At 41.5% G+C, this 18,501-nt stretch overlaps 1 protein-coding gene and 4 non-coding genes across 5 annotated transcripts; 3 read left to right on the top strand and 2 right to left on the bottom strand.

The window, feature by feature from the left end:
• Positions 1-14,986, top strand: LOC113574028 (limbin). The gene is made up of 20 exons (XM_035526442.1): positions 1-203; positions 862-922; positions 1,858-1,948; positions 2,235-2,300; positions 2,707-2,841; positions 4,825-4,973; positions 5,178-5,478; positions 6,378-6,614; positions 6,809-6,984; positions 8,229-8,388; positions 8,503-8,664; positions 8,868-9,139; positions 9,229-9,475; positions 9,638-9,778; positions 10,359-10,574; positions 12,711-12,916; positions 13,089-13,176; positions 13,262-13,401; positions 13,533-13,637; positions 13,992-14,986. The coding sequence occupies exons 3-20, from the start codon at positions 1,868-1,870 to the stop codon at positions 14,410-14,412; spliced, it is 3,303 nt and encodes a 1,100-aa protein (XP_035382335.1). The 5' UTR covers positions 1-203; positions 862-922; positions 1,858-1,867; the 3' UTR covers positions 14,413-14,986.
• Positions 14,987-15,489: 503 nt separating this feature from the next.
• On the top strand, positions 15,490-15,562 carry trnak-cuu. The gene has a single exon. It is a non-coding gene; the product is annotated as a tRNA-Lys (tRNA).
• Positions 15,563-15,662: 100 nt separating this feature from the next.
• Positions 15,663-15,736, bottom strand: trnan-guu. Its single transcript has one exon. It is a non-coding gene; the product is annotated as a tRNA-Asn (tRNA).
• A 1,596-nt stretch (positions 15,737-17,332) lies between these two features.
• On the top strand, positions 17,333-17,405 carry trnak-cuu. Its single transcript has one exon. It is a non-coding gene; the product is annotated as a tRNA-Lys (tRNA).
• Positions 17,406-17,505: 100 nt separating this feature from the next.
• On the bottom strand, positions 17,506-17,579 carry trnan-guu. Its single transcript has one exon. It is a non-coding gene; the product is annotated as a tRNA-Asn (tRNA).
• Positions 17,580-18,501: the final 922 nt, after the last annotated feature.

The following is an 18,501-nucleotide window of genomic DNA, read 5'->3' as shown; positions in this document are numbered from 1 at the left end:
CCTACAGTGTCCCTAAAGTTGAAAAAATTAGGAAAACTTGGGTGCAAGACTCCACCCCGTTTTCCAACGAAACGTTTTTTTTTCCCAGAGAAAGTTCTGATTGTATTTATGAAAGCTTCTGTGCACCGACGTTTTGATCAGATTCTGATATTTTTCCTTTAGATCGCGATGAACTAAGACAACGAGGTTAAATGCATCATCCAGTAGGCCTACAACTTATATTACCTTACAATATTTGACATTATGATAAACAAACGTGTGGTCTTGTTGAATTGTTACTGTGTATTTTTTTGCAAATGTTAATGTGTTTCCCTCGCACGGCTGTCATAATTTTAAAGCGCATAATTTTTAAATCATACTGTTTATAGCTCGAGTTGTACTATTGTCCACGGGCAACTTTCGTAGATTATCTGATTACCGCCATAATGTCGACATCACACGCGGACATTAAATCAAAACATCAGTTCCTCAGAACAAAAACGAAGTAACGCTTAAGAAGCACTACCAGCTAGAGAAAAACGTCACAAACAATCAAAAGTGGCTCTTTTGCTCCCTACGTGAACTCTCGTGCGGACATCACGGAAACCAATGCGCAACGGTTGCGTGGAACGCTTTATGAACAGCAACATAATATATTCTGTTTTGCGGATGACTGTCAGTACTTAAAATGCAAATGTGCTTTGTTGTTCAAGATTCATCCTCGTGTGACAGCAGTAAATGCGCCCAGAGAATCTGTTGTACCTGTGCACTGTTTATAACTACGTGTGTGTGGATATATAAGAGAGAGAGCGAGAAATAATATACAAACACAACTCTTAAAAAAAAAAACCCTCACACATGTTATGTCTGTCTGAAACACAGGATATACCGAGAATGGAGCAACCTGGAGAGTGAAGTAAAACGCTGTAGGATAACGCTGTGGGTATGTGTTATAGTAGTGCTTTTCACTGTTCCTGCACGCTGACAATGATTTGGGTCATTCAGGGCTGAAGGATCCGAGGCTACAGCTAACCAAGCAATAGGCCGCTAGTTAAGGAACCAGTCTGTGCAGTCAGTTTGCTTGGTAAAACTATGTTTATGATGTTGCAGACTACTATAAATCTCTTTATTTCTTTTTATTTAGTATTTTAAAAAACTTGACATATAATACTGCTTGATGCTGCAGAAGGGAACTATAGCTGCACACATACTGCTGCCTCAGACATTTATCACAGACAAACAGCCTAATTAAGCACCTCATACTTTTACTAAAGATTCACTGCACAAATACAAGCAGACACACATAATCACAAATGCAATAGCCAGAGTTCTGTGATACACATCAGCAGTCTTGAAAGTGTATTGGACTGTATTTGCACTTTCCTAGCCATATTAAAACAAGTAGGTAACTTAAGTTATTATAGTGACAGTATAAAAGGGGACTAACTCATTAACAAAACAGCTGTTGATTGTAAAGCAACCTTGGGTTCCTTGAAGGGTGCTATATAAACATAATTTCATTCATTCATAATGTAACAGTCATAACTAATATAACTGAGGTACAACAAAATGGAAGCTAACTCACGAGCTTATCCACTTCTGTCTCCTGGATATTTATTTAATGTAAACAGTATCTTTGCATTATAAATGTGGTGGTCAATACATATTATACAGAACATTCTGAACAAAAAAGTTACACACACACACACACACACACACACACACACACACACACACACACACACATATATACATACACATATATATAATATTTTGGGTTATTTGAAAGTTATTTTGTGTTGGATATGCTAGGTATAATTATACCAAGTATACTTATAATTGTGTGTATTAATTGTTTGTGTGTTTAATTGGATCCAGTTGTGTAGAAATGTATATGGCAAGTGTAAAAGTTAACAGAAATGAGGTTCTGCCTCTACCGGCCTTCCACGGTTTCTCCAAAACGTCTGAGGTAAAAACTACACACAGATATGCTGACCACACACAGATGCTAACCACACACACATACATTAACCACAAATGGATTAACCACACAAACTAACCACAGACACTCAAACTGACCATGCACACTACCCATTCATGCCAAGCTGTTTGTAATTTAGTTACAAAAGTAGTTCATGATTATATTGGTACTATTTAATACCAGATATTTTATCTTTATGTAACAAAGTTGAATGCCATTTCTGAAGGTTTTTAATATTGAATAATGTGACTGGAATATCATTTTATTTCTCTAGAATGACATAAGTTTATTTGAACCTGTAGTGGCAAACTTCACTCTGAGACTGAACACTACTGAAAAGGTGCAGACTTGCCCACACCCATCATCCACACTCACCAGTACAACCAGAAGCAGTCTGGTACTAATACTTTGGCACTTTACCCAGCACATAATCTTCTGCGAAAGACACAGGAAGAGAAATCAAATTCAGTATTTCCTTTGGAGATTTCTAAACATTTTCAGATGTACTATTAACACTTGCATGAAAAAACTGTTTGTTAAAACTCGGCTCACGTAGTTCTGCTTTTTTAAATATCTTTATAAACATTAGAAGATAACATATCATGTCACTATCTGCTTTAATGCACAGTTGTGGAGCCTCAGTGGAACTTTGTCAATAGGACTATTAGATGCTCATGTCATCGAAGGTCATCAGTCAGATGTGTGTGAGAATGTGAATGCGTTATTTTCCTTATTTATTTTCTCAGGTTTATGCACACCATGTGGTACACTTTGCTGGGTTCTTTGGAGGGTTTCTGGCTTCCACCTTGCTGCTCTCCCTCATGCTGTTTACCGCTAGCTACCTCTACAACAAATGGCACAAACACTCCTCTCATCACAGGGTCTGTCTTTCTCTCTCTCTCAGATTATTTCAGTAAATTCAAAAAGTTTTTCTGACCATATTGTCCATAAATTAGTACTGCAAAAGAATTCTATTGTATATCAAATTGTTTAAAATAAACCCTAGATATTTGATTGTGGGTGAAAAAGCAGCACTAAAGTGGCTGGCTGCCTCATGAGTCTCTGCGTTTGGGCCTCAGCCTCTGCACTGAATACACTGCATGACGGACAGGAGTCGCATAGCATTGATCACTTTCCTTAATTGAAAATTAAATGTAGGTCAAGCTGAAATGAACAAACAGCTGTGTGGTAACGATGGCAGAAAATGGTATATAAAGTTGTATGTAAGTTATAGTTATCCTACCATTCCATTGCTAGCAACCCGAGGGCACATCCTGAAAGTATGAACCCAAAGGAGTATGGCCTGATGTCTACTAGCATTTTGTATGCTTGTTAGCTTGCGTTTTGGGAGTTCTAGTGTCAACAGTACAAGTAGCCTACTTTTCAATTTCTAATAGCACTTATTTAACACTGTCACATTTCTCAGAATTGTGTGCCTTAAATTTATTTAAACAAAAATATAAAAGTGTATGCTACTGTGCTTCAGATATTGAAGGCTAGAGACAAGCCTTATACACTGTAATTCCCCAGTAAAAGGAAAAGTAAAAAGGCATGTTTATGTTGAAATAAATATACCTGTACAAGTAGCTAATTATGTTTTTCATTGTATTGGTTTGAGCGCCTATGGACACAATGGAATATTTTTTAAATGGTTTGAATCTATGAGATTTTTTAGAACGAATAATAAGCAACATTTTTGGCCAGTATTGACAGTGCTACTATCTTCCATCTTATACTTTGGCTATTTGATCATGTCCTCTATCACCCAGGTTAGGAATTTTGGTGTCATTTTTGACTCCACATAGTTATTTTAGGGTCACATTAAAAACATCACTAAACTCCATATTTCCATCTAATAAACACTGCTAGATTATATCCTTCTCTCTTCCACTCTTTAGCTGAGACCCTTATTCACACAAAGCACAAGTTGTTTTATGTGCATTGAATATCTTTCCAAAGCCCATTAAATGACCAGTTTATTTTGCCAGGATTTCTCACTGCCAATGTAATATAGAGGGGCCTAATATTAATGTAAATTACCTAAACTAAAAGGTAGTCTATGGTAGTCAATGTTATTTTGCCAGTGGGGCTTGATACTGCGTTAGCCACTGTGGTGGCCATGGTTTGGAGGAAGTGAGTTTGAGACATTAGATCTCACTGCTGAGCTTTCTGGAGGTCACATATTCTTAATTATGAGAACTAAGACAAAACATCAAAGAACACCAAAGAAGGAGGATGTCCAATAACCCCAATGAAAATCCTACCATGTAATAACCTCCAAGGTGGTTTATCTATTCTTATGTCAAGTTAAGGAGAGGGGGAAAATTAGCTAGCCCTTTATATAATCCCTGTCTTGGCACATGTAAGGAACATCTTAATATGTTTGTAACTATTGTTTTGCAGTCCCATGCAATTCTCACTATCCACAGAGTTTATGTCTGTTTATGTCTAAGCCTATAGTTTCCTTTTCATTCGGATGGAAAATATAGAAATCTGCGATTGTCAGAAAATCAGAATGATCTGCAATAATAAGTTCATACATTTGGCTAACCCAGTTCTCTCTCCTTGTGCCATTATATTCACCTTTGCTTGAGTAACATATGTCTTTGACAGCAGTCTATCAATCAACAGTTTTCCTCAGAATATTAGGACCATGCCCATAGTGTTAGTTTAGTTGCCATAAAATCATATTTTTCTTTTTTTTAGTTGAAAATTTGCTGTATATTTAATATCCCTATTCTCTCTCTCTCTCTTTCTCTCTTTCTCTCTCTCACACACACACACACACACACACACACACACACACACACACACTTCTATGATCATGGATGGTGTTGATGACACTCCTCATTTCTGTCTTTCAGAGGAGGAGGGGCCTTGGTAAAGGGATGGAGCTAGAGGAGGGTGATTCCAACATCATTGTGTCAGCAAATGAAGACGCTGCATTTGAAGATAAAATCATTGACATCATGGCATTGGACGACCCACAGAATGTGTTTCAAGCACTGGACAAGTGATAATCTAACGCATGCCTTTGACCCCCTTTTAACCTCTTATATCTATTCCAAGCATTCCTTTTGCACAATACTTGTATAAGATCACTAGCAGGCAGAAAGATTTTTTTGTAATCACAAATACAAATAGTAATACAGTTTATTAACTTGATTTTCTTTTTCTCTTTTTTCCCCTCTTTTGTTTCTTTGTCTCTTGGTCCCAGTTTGGAAATGACCACACTGTTGCGAGAGGCTTTAGCAGTTGAAGGCATTAGGGTGCAGATAGTGAAGGGTGTGTTTGGGGTGTTGCTGGGTGGAGTGAATGTGGCGGGGCGGCGTGTGGTTACAGTGCTCCTCGGGCAGGTGGTTGGCATGGAGGGCAAACTACAGGAGGAGCAAGTGACTCAAATGGCTATACTTGCTGCTCAGTGCACCATGGAAACGCAACAGGAGATGGAGACCCTGCGTCTCACACACACCGCAGAAAAAGCACATGCAGTGAGATTACAGCATGCAGAGCAACAGGTAACACATGCAATGCAAAAATACTCTTTTAGACCACTTCAGGTCATTAGATTTGCAGCACTGAATCTCAGTTCCACTCCATGGACTGCCCGTGATTGTGTTTTTGTGCTTAACATGCCTGAATCCTGTCATGAAGAACTTAAGAACCATTGATCCTAACAATGGCTCACTGTTGTACAGTGTTAGACTGCAGATTCTCAGGAACTTTGCAAAAACATAAACAAGCAATGTAGGTTATTGGAGAAAATAGTTTATTTGCAGATACAATTGATCAATAGAGAGGACATCAGCACTATCTAGAAAGCATTTTCTGTCAGCTATGAGCTGGGTAAATGAAAAATGGAGCCCTGGAGTCAGCAAAAACAAGAGCAGATATCCTTCCTGAATGTGAATTTAAAAGGGACAACCCTGACTCTTACAATAACGATGAGGGTTGGAAGGACCAGTCATCCCTTCAAATGAGAATGCAGTGAAGTCCTCAGGACCTTATCCACTCCTAACACACGCCACAACTGCAACTCGAACCACATTTTAACTTTTGAGTAAGAGTGTAGAATGCTGAGATACATATATATCCATAGAAGAGAGGGAATAAAATGAATGTGCTGTAGTAAAGAGCTTGCTTTACTCCTGTACACAAACACCGATATGCTGATTTATCTAAAAACATAAAGCTTTTCATTTATTTATCATTTATTTATACTCAGCCCTCCAACATACCTCGGGTCATTCAAAAGAACAAAGCTTGATAGTTTGGAGACTATGATGTTAATGCTGATGACTGCTCCAAGTGCAAAACATCTTTAGACTCATCCTACCAGGAACATCCATGCACTGACCCTATGTGTGTGTGTGTGCCTTCTTGTGCATGTGTGCATGCCTGCGTTTACACACAACAGGTGCCGGAGTGCACAGTGCTGTTAGAGAGGCTACAGAAGATGGAACAGCAGAGACTCCAGCAAGGGCTGCTGACGAGGCATGAGCATGCATGTGCACAGGCTCAGAGACACACAGCCCTCCGTAGGAGAGTTGAGCTGCATGCCATTTTCAGTGAGGAGCTCCAGGAAGCTGCCAGTGCTGGTGAGCTGGAAGAGGACACAGCCAACCAGCTGCTGCACTGCTACTACACCTGCCAGGTGAGCTAACAACCTGAGCTACCCTCTCCAGCTAAAGCAGGAACTGAATCTAATCTAGTAACTACCATTAAAACTTCCTACAGGTATATAAATAATGAATGTAATATAAGATGGAAAAGACTAGATAAAATGAAGCCCCACACCCATGAGATGGATCCCAGTGAGTGTGAACAATTCCCCTGCTCTGCCTGTAGGACCAGCTAGAGGAAGTACTTGATTTGTTTGTGGCCAATCAGAGGGCGGTGTTGAGGGAACGTCATGCGCTTCGGAAGTTCCTGTTGCAGGGTTTGCATGGCCTGCAAGCACTGTTGTGGGACTTGTTTAGGACTTCCTCCCAGCACATTGACAGCTGGTTCACTGAGATCTGCAGGTACAAAATCCCTCCTCTTATTCTTTAGCCTGTTTTCTTTCTTTTTCTCTGTCACTGCAGTGTGCTAATTCAGAGGAGTACATGGTGCTTTATGGATATTTAAATGACCTGCGACTGAGGTAATTTAAAAATCCCTAAAACTCATGAGGGGTAACCCCTCATGCCCCCACCCCACTCTAGTCTAAAGATAAAAATGTATGATTATGGATGTATGATACAGATCTATCTATCTATCTATCTATCTATCTATCTATCTATCTATCTATCTATCTATCTATCTATCTATCTATCTATCTATCTATCTATCTATCTATCTATCTATCTATCTATCTATCTATCTATCTATCTATCTATCTATCTATCTATCTATCTATCTATCTATATATTCTTGGCAGTGTTATTAGGAAAAGATTGCTCAAACCCACTCCCTTGGATGAGAAGCAACCCATCTTAGGATGCCTCACTGTTGGCATGACATAGGACTCATGGTAGCGCTCATTTGTCCAAAAGTCTCAAACAGTGTGAAGGGGGCTTCATCAGAGAAAATAACTTTACCCCAGTTCTCTGCAGTCCAATCCCTATACTTCCTGCAGAATGTCCCGTCTGTCCTTAATGTTTTTCTTGGAGAGAAGTGGCTTCTTTGCTGCCATTCTTGACACTAAGCCATCCTCCAAAAGCCTTCTCCTTACTGTGAGTGCAGATGCACTCATACCAGCTTTCTGCCTTTTCTGAGCAAGCTCTGCACTGGTGGTGACCCGATTCCAGAGCTGCATCCTCTTTAGGAGACAGTCCTGATGCTTGCTTGACTTTCTTGGGTGCCCTGAAGCCTTCTTCACTGCAATTGAACCTCTCTCCTTGAAGTTCTTAATGATTCAAATGGTAGATTTAGGTGCACACACACACACACACACACACACACACACACACACACACACACACACACACACACACACACACACACACACACACACACATATACATACACGTATAGGTTGATATATTTCTTCCTTTTTTGTATTTCTTTGTTTTATATTCCTGCTAAATATGATACTAACTAATGAACTCCAGTATTGGACCCTGTTTGACTCTGAGGGAAATGTTGTTCTGCAATCTACAACTGTCAACAGAACCATATACTATGCTGTCTTGCTGCATTATTGACTGTTATGCTTTACTCGAACATAGCTGTAATGTTGTAGTGTGCAGTTATGAAACTAAAACTGTGTGTGTGTATGTGTGTGTAGGGAGGGTGGTCTTTCTGATGAACAGTGTTCAGAGCAGTTGGAGCCTGCTCATCTGGAGCTGCTTCAGGTGAAACAATCTTTAGAAGACACATTAAACAGGGAACGCAGTGCCATGCACTGTGAAATCATCAAAAAGAGACGGGCATCCATATTAGAGATGGTGAGCGCTTCTTATTAAGAGCTGTGGTTTTACACATTACAATATCTTTTGTCTTCATTTTGTGTTCATCACTTGTACGTGTTTGTGTGTGAATGTGTGTGTGTGTGTGTGTAGCTGTCTGAGCAGAAGCGTGAACAGCAGGAGCTGGTGTGTGTTGGAGGGGGGCAGGTGGACCAGTATCTTCTGCGGTGGCAGATACTCCTCTCTGCCCACAGCACACAGCTCTCAGAACTCATCACACACCTGGACCAAGAGGCGGCAACAGATATTCGCAAGGTAAACATACACGCACTTATTAAACATACATAAGGTCAATCGTTGCACACATCTGCACATGCAATTGGGTGTTACTACACTGATAAAGATTTCATACTGCATAAAAAAATTCTAGTGTAGTAATGAGCTCCCCCTAAGTGCAGCAGTAGTAAGAATTGGTGCTCCAGCATTAACCTGCCCCATTTTGCTCTCATGCCCTGTAGTTGCTGCTGCGTGTCCTGCAGGGGGCAGAAGCAGAGCTGAAGACAGTGGCACATGCTGTGGTGCAGGCCCTGCATGCATTGGGTGTGCCGCACTGGCTCCTCCACAGGGAGCTGGGAGCTGAAGTTCTGGCAGAAGCCCAGGAGTGGCTGGGTGTGCAGGAGAAGGCCTCAGCGGAATCACTGCGAGCCTCTCGGAGCGCCATCCAGCAGCACAGGAAGCAGGAACTGCAGCAGCAGAGAGTGCTAAGGGAGAGACTAAGGCACTTCTACAGGTCAACTGCTGCACTAACACTCACCACTTGTGTGTAAAAAAGCCATATCTGTGTGTGTGCTGCACTTGACATTCTTTTCTCTCCTGTAGAAGTGTGTGTGCATTTCAGCCTGCAATGTCGGAAAGAGACCTCCTGCGTGTGAGGCTTCAGTTTGTGAAACATGTGTGTCGTCTGGATCGTTGTCTGGTTCTGCCACATGCTCTTTCACGGGCCAGACTATACACCTCACTTACCAGTCCCATCACTCAGCACAGTCAGCGTTGCTCTGACCCTAAAACCAAAAGCAGTCCTGACGCAGACCCTGGAAACACCTCTGTGACCCTTAAAGAGACAAAGGTAAGAATCCTCTTTTCTTTTCCGTGCCCCCTTCAGATACTCAGCTGTGGTAAAATGCGATTGATGATTGTTGTTCTCCTGTGGATCACATTAGAACAAACATGAAAACAAACACACACACACACACCACACTCTTCTGTCTTTGTCATTGTGTCTCTGCAGAATGAGCTGAACTCTGGAGAGTGCATCATGGATGCCAGTATGGGTGCCAGAGTAGCAGAACTGCAGAGCTTCATCAGAAGTGTGGAGGAGAGGATATACTTACATCAGCAGGAGAGAGGGAGGAACACATCTGTGGAGGAGGTGATGAGAAGGAAGGAGGGAAGAGATTCAAAGCAGAGATATTTTACAAACTGCCATAGAAAAGCCTTGGGATCACTTGTTGTATATTTCTGTGTGGTGGACCACTCTCTAACCAGTGTAATATGTACAAACACTTCTCTGTCTATTACACCTGTGCTAGTATAACACAAACAACCATGCCACTGGCTACTACCACAACCATGTCATAATCATACCACTACTACAACCATGTCACTGTAACGTTGGGAGGTTTTAGGCAGGATGCGGAGACGAGTCGCATAAAACACAAGCATACGTTTATTTAACATACAACACTCAAACACGCACACTAACGGAGTCATGCCTTCTGCACAGATGCACACATTCTCATGCAGTGTGGATATACAGGTATGATTCGAAGGACCTTAACAAATGATCCATTTCTCCTTCTTCAGTCTTTTTTCCTCTTTATATTTTTTTATGTTTCTCTGCCATTCTGCCTTTGTCAGTTTGTAGGTTTTATTGAGGGGTCCATCTAGTTACAGTATTGCCAAAATGTCATCAAAAATGAATAAAAGGTGATTCATCTTCTCTCTGCCAGGTGTATGACTGTGAGGCTCAGGAGCAGAAGGTGTATGAGTGTGAGCAGGGTGTGGCAGAGGCTGTGGTTGCTCTGCAGTGGGAGAGAGGAGAGAGGAGAAGCAGAGTTCTCGAAACACACTCAGCCCTGTTGGAGCTCCAGTCCCTGCTGCTACAGCACCTCCGACACACACCTGCAGAACAGGAGCTCACAAACACCATACACGCACAGAGCCTGGTGAGTTCAGGAACGCTTGAGAACACACACACGCGCACTTACACACAAGCTGAGGAGCAGATACATGGAGTATCTGCAGCATACTCACTGTGCAATAAAATGGATGAGATGCTAAACCTTATCAGGAGAAATGGTGACTTTTCTCCTGCACTTTGCTACACTTTGTTTCACTGAAATCTGGCTCAGAAAATCTGGTCTAGAAAGTGCATTAAATCTCCCTTGTTTTCCCTTCCACATATAGGACTGTGCCACAGAAATCCAGAGCCTGTTTTTATATAAACAAAGGTTGATCTACAGATGTCACAGTGTTTAATTAAATCATGCTACTTAAATCTCAAATCCATTTTTATAAACCAAACCTTTTTAATTCCAGAGGGAATTTTCCTGTCATTTCGGTTGGAGTGTAGATTCTTCTCCAAGTCTGTTTGCATGAGGCACATGTGGTTCTTGCTGAGCTGTTTATCAGAGCAGAGGACAAACCCACTGATTATTTTTATGTTGTTTTGGGGGACATTAATAGAGCCAATCTTTATCATAAATGACCTAAAAACAGGCAGGTAATAACCTGCCCCACAAATAAAAGAAATGCATGATCATTGTTACACTGTTTTGCTCTGTTTCCTGTGCATCCTGTCTGATCACTGCCTAGCTCACCTTCTGCCAAGCTATAAGCAGAAAATAAAATCTGCCAACCTATGGTCAAAACTGTGGAGCTGTGGACTACCGAGGCCAACAATGAACTACAGATCTGCTGGAATATACTGATTGGAGTGTCTTTAATGCATCTAACAATCGGGATGGTATACTGACACTGTAACATCTTATACCTGGTTTTGTATATATACCTGTATTCCCACAAGAACTTCACTGCTAAATTCAGAATGGTGAAGAGGAGGAAGGGCTAAAGAGGAGAAATACAAAAATGTAGACAGGACAATGTACACAATTAACCAAATATTCTCATCCACAGAAAAGTCTGCAGGAATTAGCAGCTCTAAAACCTCTGTATCTCTAGCAGAAGCACTAAATACATATTGCAGGTTTGAAAAGGCCAGGATCACACATCCCAACAACTCAAATTCATACTCAGTTTAGACAGTCATTAAAACATCAGCACTTGCCCCCCTCTACTCTCACTGCTTCTCAATCCACGCTTAAAATCTGCAAAGAGGATGTGTGTTGACTCTTCTGGGGACACAAAGTCCAGGATCAAAGGTTGTTTCACTGTCCTGTCTGACAATGTATGCACTAGTGTTAGAAGCCCAAAAGGCAACTTTATGCAAAGGCATCTTTATGCAAAGTTTCAGTATATCACCAGAGTCATATGAAGTTCCTTCCTGTTTGAAATGCTTTACAGTAATATCTGCCAGAAAGAAGACTATCACGGGGCACAATAATGTTGTCATAACCTCTGCCATTTCCATAACCTCTGTGGTCATGAAATCTTTTGAGAGACACCTGAGCACACCTGAAGTATATTACACCTCCCTTGATTTTGCATATTGGCTCAGTAGGTCTGTATTTCATCCTTCAACACCTTACACTGCAATTGCAAATGTGCCAATCTCAGTGTCAATGCATCCCCCTACCAGCGATTACCAACTTTCTCACAGGTAGGACACAACATAGGAGACAGGGAAAGTTCATACTGGCTACGCAAACAGTTGAAACAAGGATTGTGGCCTTTCCTCACTGCTGTAGTCACTACAGACTTTAGAAATGCACTTGGACTCATCGAAACAGTGATAATTCTGTGTAATGGGTGGTCTTGTACTTGAAAACACCAAAAACAGTGACGATGATGGTGGACTATAGCTCCTCACCTCCACCACATCACCATGCTAGACAAAGCAGTAGTTGCTGTGGAGTTCTTCAAGTTTATGGGAACTACAATATTGACCTTACTGTGAAGGCTTTCTACACAGTGTTCATTCATCATTACCCCCTAACAATCTGGAGAAGATCTACACAGTGTTCATCATTACCTCTGCAACAGTCTACGGTTCTGCCACAAAACATGACCTTCGTAAATTATAATGTATCATCAGGTCTGTAGATAAGACTCTAGGTGTAAACCTGTCCAGTCTTCATAACCTGTTTACCAACAGAACTACATTTTTTTCTCTCTATGTTAAGGCTTTGGAGGAGGCAGAGCTTCATCTACAGAAGGAGGAAGCTGAATGGAAGGAGTTAGCATATGAGTGTAGTTCTGATAAAATCTTGGCTGCTGCTGATGGGATTGATATAGAGTTGTTTAGGGTGAATAAAGAAGGCAAGATGGCTACGAGTCTGCAGGAGGCTCTGTGCAAGAGGCAACAGCTCACACGCACGCTAACTGAAAGGTGACAACAAACAGTTTAGTCCCTTGGTCATGAGTTAATACAGATGTGATTATTTCAGGTTGCAATCTGTGATAAATATACTACATTTTGCTGCTACTCTCAGTAAAGTGTGAGATTGTGATGTTTGTGTGTGTGTGTGTTTGTGTGTGTGTGTGTTTGTGTGTGTTTATAGGCTGATGGAGGAGATCAGGAGGCAGCAAGTGATGGAGGACCTAAGAGATCAGCTGGAGCTGAAGCCACTTTATACACACTGTGACCAGGTGATACCTTTACACAACCCCAACCCAACACTGTTTGTATGAGATGTGCTGAGTGTTTTTGCTTGGTGTGGGGGTGTGGCTGTAGGATCTGGCTCTGGCTGCAGTGTTGGTGAAGCTCAGTGGGGTGTCAGTTATGGCTCTCCAGGAGCTGCTGCGCCTCCTGCTACCTACACTACCGGAAGGAGACCTTCAGTCACTCATAGATGCACTCAATCCTACAGCAGGGTGAAACATACACACACTCTTAAGAAGTCAAAGTTTTACTGGAAAATGTTTGTTAGGTATTCTGCAATATGTGTGGATGTGCATTTTTTATGTGTAGAATGTGGATAATTTTGTGATGGCTCTATTTATAGGCAAACAGTGGAACCCTGCAGAGAGCTGGTGGACAGACTGCGGAAAGACATCATGAGGAGACACTTGTCATCCTGGACTCAGCACACAGATAGACAGATAGGCCGGTCAGTTCAGCATAGAATATCTCAATCTTTGAAAACACTTACGGGTGTGTGTGTGTGTTTGAGAGAGAGAGGAAGAGATTTAAAATGTAATTATGTGTGTCAGTCTTTGGGTCAGGGTTTATATTAAAAGGCTTTATGATATGCAGATCTTTGAGATGTAAGTGAGAGATGGTGACCCTGCGCCCTTCACCAGGTGTACTGACTAGGGGCAAAAGTCACACTTACTTTTACATACACTAACCTGTAAATTGCTTGTATAACAGTGGCATTGCATTTGTATAATAGTGGTTATTATTGAAGAGATTAAGCTGTTTTCTTTGTTTAAAAGGTTTCATTTGTGTTATGGTCCTGTAGAATCCTGAAGAAGAAACAGACCCTTCTGTTCTCCAGTTCTGCTGAAGGTTCTAAAGGCAGTCAGAAGGTTCTAGATTCTACAAACAAACAAAAGCCTGTCCCTATCTGTGATGCAGCAAGGGAGGAAGTTACCTCTGATCCCCTCTGTGTGACGGGAGAGGCTAGAGCAGAGATATATAAAGAGTCTGCACCAGCTGAAGACATGGGTGTTGCCATTGAAAGTCCAGTGTCTGGAGAGAGACTGTTTATTTTTCGCTACAATCCACCAGGAAACCAGGAACATACACACTCTTTACCCCCTTTCCTGACCTCAGACTACAGTAACAAGAAAAAAAGAAGCTTCCTCAAGTTTAAAAAGGGGACTGTGGTTCCACAGGAGCAGACACAAGAGAAGGAGGAGGAGAAGGAAGAGAGGCATTGAGAGAGTGTGAGAGAGACAAATAGATGGAGGGCGTTTTGTTTTGTTTTTTTGTAAACACTGAAATCGTATGTGTTGCTTGTACTCATTGCACTTGGTATAAATTACTTTCTATAGTATAGAGGTATTAACAGCTTCCAAGAGGAGGGAAAATAAATATTTGAGTTGATAAAAATAGAGAGACTGGTGATGTATAAATTAATTTGGTGAAGATCCCATTGTAGTTGTTTTTGGCAGAGACCTTAAATGCTTCTGTAGATTCTATAAGACCTAATTCACCTCTGAGGTTTTAATTAGTAATCCTGGAATATAAAGCTAAGACAATATAACAATGAATCAGCCATCATTTCAAAGACATGACAAATTATTTTCTTGCCAGAAGCAAGAAAATAATTTTAAAAACAGGTGCCTCTGAATTTGGATCTTTATAACCCTTCAGAGTAATGTTTATATGGTGTATTAGAGTGTGGTTAGTTAGAGATAACTCCATTATCCTTTCGCTTATCCGTTCTAATGACGTTGAACACCCAGTTAAAATGGATTCACTCAACAAAGGGACTAACAGAAGACGCTTTTGGCTCGCAAATGTAAAGGAGGAACTCCATTATCCTTTCGCTTAACAGCCGAGCGCGCTTACCGATCGTATCACAGAGAAAAGAGAGTCCCAGTATTTCTTCCACTTCTCTGAAAATAAATTCACACAACTTTGTTTTCTCTGTGATGCGATTGCTGTTCCATTGCTTTTGAAGTAACGACGAGCCACTGCAAAGAGAAAGCAGCATCAGGGTCAATATCCCTTTTCTACTGCTTTACACTCCCAAGTGTAAATGAAAGGGGTTAAAATCTTAGAAGGAGGCACTCCATTATTAGGCACATGAATGGAACAGGTGTTAGCTGAGTTATTGGTACTTGAGACTCCCAAGCTGCAGATCACCAGAGCGCGAGCACCAGGTTAAGTATGCTTTTAATGTTAAATTTCTTGACTCTGTGCAACACACCGCAAGCATCGCTAACGTCCAGCTGAACATATCAGCGTTAATGGGCTGCGAGAGCAAACGCGTGAAAAAGCAGAGTACGGTTGCCTGGCTAGCTCAGTCGGTAGAGCATGAGACTCTTAATCTCAGGGTCGTGGGTTCAAGCCCCACGTTGGGCGTGATGTTATCTCTCTTTGTCTTTCAGAGTTGAGTAGAACTATTTCAAGCAATCTAAGACTTTGCTAGTGAAAAAACAAAACACAGCAACTACCCGGTCAGCGTCCCTGGGTGGGCTTGAACCACCATCCTTTCGGTTAACAGCCGAACGCGCTAACCTATTGCGCCACAGAGACATGTGTTACTGTTTATACAGTTCACGCCAGCAGCTGAGCAAATGATGCAATATTAAGACCAAATGTAAAGGAGGAACTCCATCATCCTTTCGCTTAACAGCCGAGCGCGCTTACCGATCGCATCACAGAGAAAACAAAGTCCCAGTATTTCTTCCACTTCTATGAAAATAAATTCCCACAACCTTGTCCTGTTTGATGACTTCTGGTGTAACGAGGAGCCACTGCAACGAGAAAGGAGCATCAGGGTCAATATCGCTTTTCTGCTTGCTCTTCTCTGAATGACCTTTTGTTGGGTTTCTTGTATGTCGCAACCAGCAGCAGAGCAAATGATGCAATATTAAGACCAACTTCATACATAGATTTGGTCTTTTTGTCCACGAAACACCATCATATATAATTACCAGCCCTGGGTTTCTTATATTATGAGCTTGTTTACGCATGTTCCGTCCATTTGTATCGATTATCTGAATTACGTGTGGTTAGACTTTCTCCTCTTAAAAATACAGTTCTAATGACGTTGAACACCCAGTTAAAATGGATTCACTCAACAAAGGGACTAACAGAAGACGCTTTTGGCTCGCAAATGTAAAGGAGGAACTCCATTATCCTTTCGCTTAACAGCCGAGCGCGCTTACCGATCGTATCACAGAGAAAAGAGAGTCCCAGTATTTCTTCCACTCCTATGAAAATAAATTCCCACAACCTTGTCCTGTTTGATGACTTCTGGTGTAACGAGGAGCCACTGCAACGAGAAAGGAGCATCAGGGTCAATATCGCTTTTCTGCTTGCTCTTCTCTGAATGACCTTTTGTTGGGTTTCTTGTATGTCGCAACCAGCAGCAGAGCAAATGATGCAATATTAAGACCAACTTCATACATAGATTTGGTCTTTTTGTCCACGAAACACCATCATATATAATTACCAGCCCTGGGTTTCTTATATTATGAGCTTGTTTACGCATGTTCCGTCCATTTGTATCGATTATCTGAATTACGTGTGGTTAGACTTTCTCCTCTTAAAAATACAGTTCTAATGACGTTGAACACCCAGTTAAAATGGATTCACTCAACAAAGGGACTAACAGAAGACGCTTTTGGCTCGCAAATGTAGAGGAACTCCATTATCCTTTCGCTTAACAGCCGAGCGCGCTTACCGATCGTATCACAGAGAAAAGAGAGTCCCAGTATTTCTTCCACTTCTCTGAAAATAAATTCACACAACTTTGTTTTCTCTGTGATGCGATTGCTGTTCCATTGCTTTTGAAGTAACGACGAGCCACTGCAAAGAGAAAGCAGCATCAGGGTCAATATCCCTTTTCTACTGCTTTACACTCCCAAGTGTAAATGAAAGGGGTTAAAATCTTAGAAGGAGGCACTCCATTATTAGGCACATGAATGGAACAGGTGTTAGCTGAGTTATTGGTACTTGAGACTCCCAAGCTGCAGATCACCAGAGCGCGAGCACCAGGTTAAGTATGCTTTTAATGTTAAATTTCTTGACTCTGTGCAACACACCGCAAGCATCGCTAACGTCCAGCTGAACATATCAGCGTTAATGGGCTGCGAGAGCAAACGCGTGAAAAAGCAGAGTACGGTTGCCTGGCTAGCTCAGTCGGTAGAGCATGAGACTCTTAATCTCAGGGTCGTGGGTTCAAGCCCCACGTTGGGCGTGATGTTATCTCTCTTTGTCTTTCAGAGTTGAGTAGAACTATTTCAAGCAATCTAAGACTTTGCTAGTGAAAAAACAAAACACAGCAACTACCCGGTCAGCGTCCCTGGGTGGGCTTGAACCACCATCCTTTCGGTTAACAGCCGAACGCGCTAACCTATTGCGCCACAGAGACATGTGTTACTGTTTATACAGTTCACGCCAGCAGCTGAGCAAATGATGCAATATTAAGACCAAATGTAAAGGAGGAACTCCATTATCCTTTCGCTTAACAGCCGAGCGCGCTTACCGATCGTATCACAGAGAAAAGAGAGTCCCAGTATTTCTTCCACTCCTATGAAAATAAATTCCCACAACCTTGTCCTGTTTGATGACTTCTGGTGTAACGAGGAGCCACTGCAACGAGAAAGGAGCATCAGGGTCAATATCGCTTTTCTGCTTGCTCTTCTCTGAATGACCTTTTGTTGGGTTTCTTGTATGTCGCAACCAGCAGCAGAGCAAATGATGCAATATTAAGACCAACTTCATACATAGATTTGGTCTTTTTGTCCACGAAACACCATCATATATAATTACCAGCCCTGGGTTTCTTATATTATGAGCTTGTTTACGCATGTTCCGTCCATTTGTATCGATTATCTGAATTACGTGTGGTTAGACTTTCTCCTCTTAAAAATACAGTTCTAATGACGTTGAACACCCAGTTAAAATGGATTCACTCAACAAAGGGACTAACAGAAGACGCTTTTGGCTCGCAAATGTAAGAGGAACTCCATTATCCTTTCGCTTAACAGCCGAGCGCGCTTACCGATCGTATCACAGAGAAAAGAGAGTCCCAGTATTTCTTCCACTTCTCTGAAAATAAATTCACACAACTTTGTTTTCTCTGTGATGCGATTGCTGTTCCATTGCTTTTGAAGTAACGACGAGCCACTGCAAAGAGAAAGCAGCATCAGGGTCAATATCCCTTTTCTACTGCTTTACACTCCCAAGTGTAAATGAAAGGGGTTAAAATCTTAGAAGGAGGCACTCCATTATTAGGCACATGAATGGAACAGGTGTTAGCTGAGTTATTGGTACTTGAGACTCCCAAGCTG

Source organism: Electrophorus electricus, chromosome 1 (genome assembly GCF_013358815.1).
Source record: "Electrophorus electricus isolate fEleEle1 chromosome 1, fEleEle1.pri, whole genome shotgun sequence".
NCBI lineage: Eukaryota > Metazoa > Chordata > Actinopteri > Gymnotiformes > Gymnotidae > Electrophorus > Electrophorus electricus.
This window is presented reverse-complemented; position numbering and strand designations above follow the sequence as displayed.